Source organism: Octopus bimaculoides, chromosome 22, assembly GCF_001194135.2.
Source record: "Octopus bimaculoides isolate UCB-OBI-ISO-001 chromosome 22, ASM119413v2, whole genome shotgun sequence".
In the NCBI taxonomy this organism is placed as follows: domain Eukaryota; kingdom Metazoa; phylum Mollusca; class Cephalopoda; order Octopoda; family Octopodidae; genus Octopus; species Octopus bimaculoides.
This window is the reverse complement of record NC_069002.1, coordinates 36,847,193-36,849,245: the sequence shown is the minus strand read 5'-3', so window position 1 is coordinate 36,849,245 and position 2,053 is coordinate 36,847,193. Positions and strand designations below refer to the sequence as shown.

The 2,053-nt window shown below is 35.8% G+C and overlaps 1 protein-coding gene across 4 annotated transcripts in view; it reads right to left on the bottom strand.

Annotated features, from left to right (window-relative positions):
* LOC106874451 (casein kinase I) overlaps positions 1-2,053 on the bottom strand; it is a 94,541-nt gene that overhangs the window by 13,977 nt on the left and 78,511 nt on the right. For 2 of the 4 annotated variants that reach the window (XM_014922187.2, XM_014922186.2), the window contains exon 9: positions 7-1,292. The exons of the other annotated variants lie outside the window; for them this stretch is intronic. In XM_014922187.2, coding sequence (XP_014777673.1) covers positions 1,033-1,292 — 260 coding nt within the window. In that variant the 3' untranslated portion in view covers positions 7-1,032. Of the gene's footprint in view, positions 1-6; positions 1,293-2,053 lie in introns of those variants that run through there. 4 annotated transcript variants of the gene reach the window in all.

Below are 2,053 nucleotides of genomic sequence, written 5' to 3'. Positions count from 1 at the left end.
ATTTGAATAGCAAACCGATTCCATCATGTGATACTGAAATCACCAACAAAGACATTCAGGTAGGCTAATATCTCATGGCCACTTCATACGCGTGTGTGTGTGTGTGTGTGTGTGTGTGTGTGTGTGTAACAGCTGTACAAAGTCCAAGTTCACACACAAATGAATAAAGTTTATTATTTGCAACGCTGAGTGTGATGTGATGAACAATTTCAATTTAAAAAATAAAGGCATATATAATAGCCAGAGTTTGTAATCCATTCTATACTGTTCTGTAAACAATATGACAATTTATTTTACAAATTTTCATTACAAATTTTCTTGGAACAAAGACTGCTTTCAATCCCCCCCCCCCCCAAAAAAAAAACAACATTTTTCTCTCCAAATTTTATCACTTTTCACAAATCACCCCAGCCAAATCTACAATTTTACTTATTATTTTCAGTCTGATATATTTTTTTCAAATGTTAAACTATGTGCAGAAAATACATTTTAGTTTGAAAACAAAACAATAGTCCCAAATTAACAGGTTCTATTGTATGCACAACATATATATTGTGTGTGTGTGTGTGTGTGTGTGCGTGTACTCTTTTAGAGTTCAGGTTAAAAAGAATGAATAATCTATTTATTTGGCTGGAATGGTAATGGTTGTTTGAGGCCATTTTCTTTTGAATAATTTTAAAGTTTTACAATTAAAAATATGAAAAATAATTTCATTTCTCTGAATTAGACCAAAAAACAATTCCTTTCACCTTTATAAACAGAGAATGTTTGTGTATGTGGAAGTAAATTTCACATTCCAGCAGCGTATTTAATACAACAAAATATTACGCTGTGTGTTGAGAAGCCAATGTACATACACTGATCGAGTTAAATGCAGTTGTAACAATGCTTTCTTTAGCTTCACCACAGTGATAGTAGCAATAGTAAATAAGGACCAGACAAACCATTAGGCTCATACCCAAGACTTGGGGCTGATGTCTTATTTTTCCCCTAATTGCAAAATCCCAATGTCTTCTCTTTTAATCCACCATATTATGGTCTATGTTTTGGAACCATGCTTCGACGTTGTTCTGGCAGAATTCCACGTAACTTTGCGTTATCGTGTGAAGTTCCAATAGGCAAAGGCAAGGCCGAGGCGCGGAGACTTGGCCTATCTCCAGTGGATGGTGTGGCCAGTCTGCTCTCACTCATTTTACTATCGGTTATGCCTTCAAAGGATTCAGAGTCTCTGGTGGCCAGAGACAGACGCGTAGGTAGTTTATCCTTACACCGTGCTTGAAGACCACGAGAATCTGAGTGACAGAAAAGAAGTCCGAATCAGCAGACAAAAATTACTCCTGGAGTTAGGGAAGAGGTGAAAAGAGGAGGGAAAAGGAGACAAGAAAGTCAGAAGGGATTCACACCATTGTTGAAATGGGGAGGAGAAGGACACACCATTTCATGCTTGAATGCAACACATGCTCATGGAGGGAGGAGGAGGAGGGAGTTTTAACTTTTTTTAACTGGCTTTCATCAAAGATAAACATGTGGATCATGCTGCCTTCAGAACAGATGAACATTTTTAGTTAGACTAAATTCCAAAGCTGTTAACTGGGAATGAATAATGTTATCAAATATTAACAACAAAATTGTATTTACTGTAGCAGAATTCATGGGACAAAAACTAATATTTTCATGCAAATTGGCAACCATGGCTGAATGTCAGAAAATCTCATTAAAATCATGCTTTTGTAAGTGTGTGTGTGTGTGTGTATAAAATCAGTATTTAGATAAAAACTTCAATGCCTGAGGCTCTTTTATATGAAAGGAAATGGTTTTAGAAGCCCGAGGGAGAAAGAGAAACAGAATTCAGGTAAAAATGTCATGCATGGAAAAATAAAAATAAAAATAAAATGAACAAAAGGCAAAACAACTAATTTGAAATTGCAGTTAACGAGATTCTATTTACACTCATGATTTGAATGAAAGATTAAGTTTCGACAATTTTAGAGAGAGAGAGAGAGAGAGAGAGAGAGAAAGAGAAAGAGAGTGTGTGTGAGACTTACTCTTGCAT